At 43.5% G+C, this 1,124-nt stretch overlaps 1 protein-coding gene across 1 annotated transcript in view; it reads right to left on the reverse strand.

The window, feature by feature from the left end:
* The window catches only part of ddias (DNA damage-induced apoptosis suppressor), a gene marked incomplete at its 3' end in the record, with an annotated part of 6,145 nt that extends 5,120 nt beyond the window's left edge, over window positions 1–1,025 (reverse strand). The window contains 3 exon segments of the mRNA XM_014025030.1: window positions 227–335; window positions 450–611; window positions 711–1,025. Coding sequence (XP_013880484.1) covers window positions 227–335; window positions 450–611; window positions 711–835 — 396 coding nt within the window.
* Between the last annotated feature and the right edge of the window lie 99 nt (window positions 1,026–1,124).

Below are 1,124 nucleotides of genomic sequence, written 5' to 3' on the forward strand. Positions count from 1 at the left end.
GCAGACTGACTGCTCATAAAATATACGACAGGTCTGGACCACTCGTTATCTGAAAAAAATCTTAGAATACGAAAACATTGGTGAATGCCACAAATTCTCCTAAATCACTCGTACGCACAACTTAAGAACAAACCTGTGCGTACGAACGGTTTTTGCATGAGGCCCATTGTTCTGTATAAGCTCAGCATAAATCATGTCCCAGGATAAACCCAATCAGTCTTTGTACCTTTATGCCAAAGATGAAATGTCTTCCAATAAAACAGTCTCTGACAGCCTTCATCAACAATCTGGACTTTGTTGATGGTTCTACAGGACCATCCTGGTTCACCACTAACCTACAAGAAAAAAAATGTTTACACTGTTGTCTGAGATGGTTTATGTCATTATGTCAGCAGATGAGCTGACACTACAACACTACTGGGATCACTATTTGAATTGACTGAACTTACTTCTGTAATCCAGTTGCATGAATACCAAAAAACACATTCAAGCTGTTTCCAAACACCGTCACATCAAACACGCAGCTGTCCCGGGTCACCCTGAGAGAGAGACGGTATCTGTAGTCCACCTGGTCCCCCAAACACCTGGAGCCACACCTGGAGCACCGACACCTGAGGAGGGACAAAGCTCAGTTTGAAGCATGGTGGAGACAGAACCTGTCGTTGACTTACAGCACAACTAATGACAACACATCATCCATTATTTGTTACCTTGTTGCGGAGTCCAGCTGTTCTGTGTCAACGCGTGAAAAGCAGCTTTTACAACACGGATAAAACACGCACGAATCCTGAAGAGACAGAACAGCACCGTCCACCAGAGCCCGCCTGACAGACATCCTGAACAGGCTGACCTCCGATTAACAAACCCTTCTCAGAGTGCATGAAGGTCGGTTTAACTCAGCTATGACTGGAGAGGTGTTTGTAGCAAAAACTGCACTGAAATATCAAATCAAACAAAACAATACATATATATACATGTATATATTTACATCCGCCTGCCATCGGGTTGGCCTCGGAAGTTTTGATTGTTTTCTTCGTGGTTTTATTTATAGACTCCGGTGACAATACTGACATCGCGTGGACAGTTTGTGAACTGCAGGTTGGTTGAAAACGAAACTGAAACAC

The sequence above is a fragment of the Austrofundulus limnaeus genome, unplaced genomic scaffold, assembly GCF_001266775.1.
Source record: "Austrofundulus limnaeus strain Quisiro unplaced genomic scaffold, Austrofundulus_limnaeus-1.0 Scaffold452, whole genome shotgun sequence".
NCBI classification, from domain to species: Eukaryota; Metazoa; Chordata; class Actinopteri; order Cyprinodontiformes; family Rivulidae; genus Austrofundulus; species Austrofundulus limnaeus.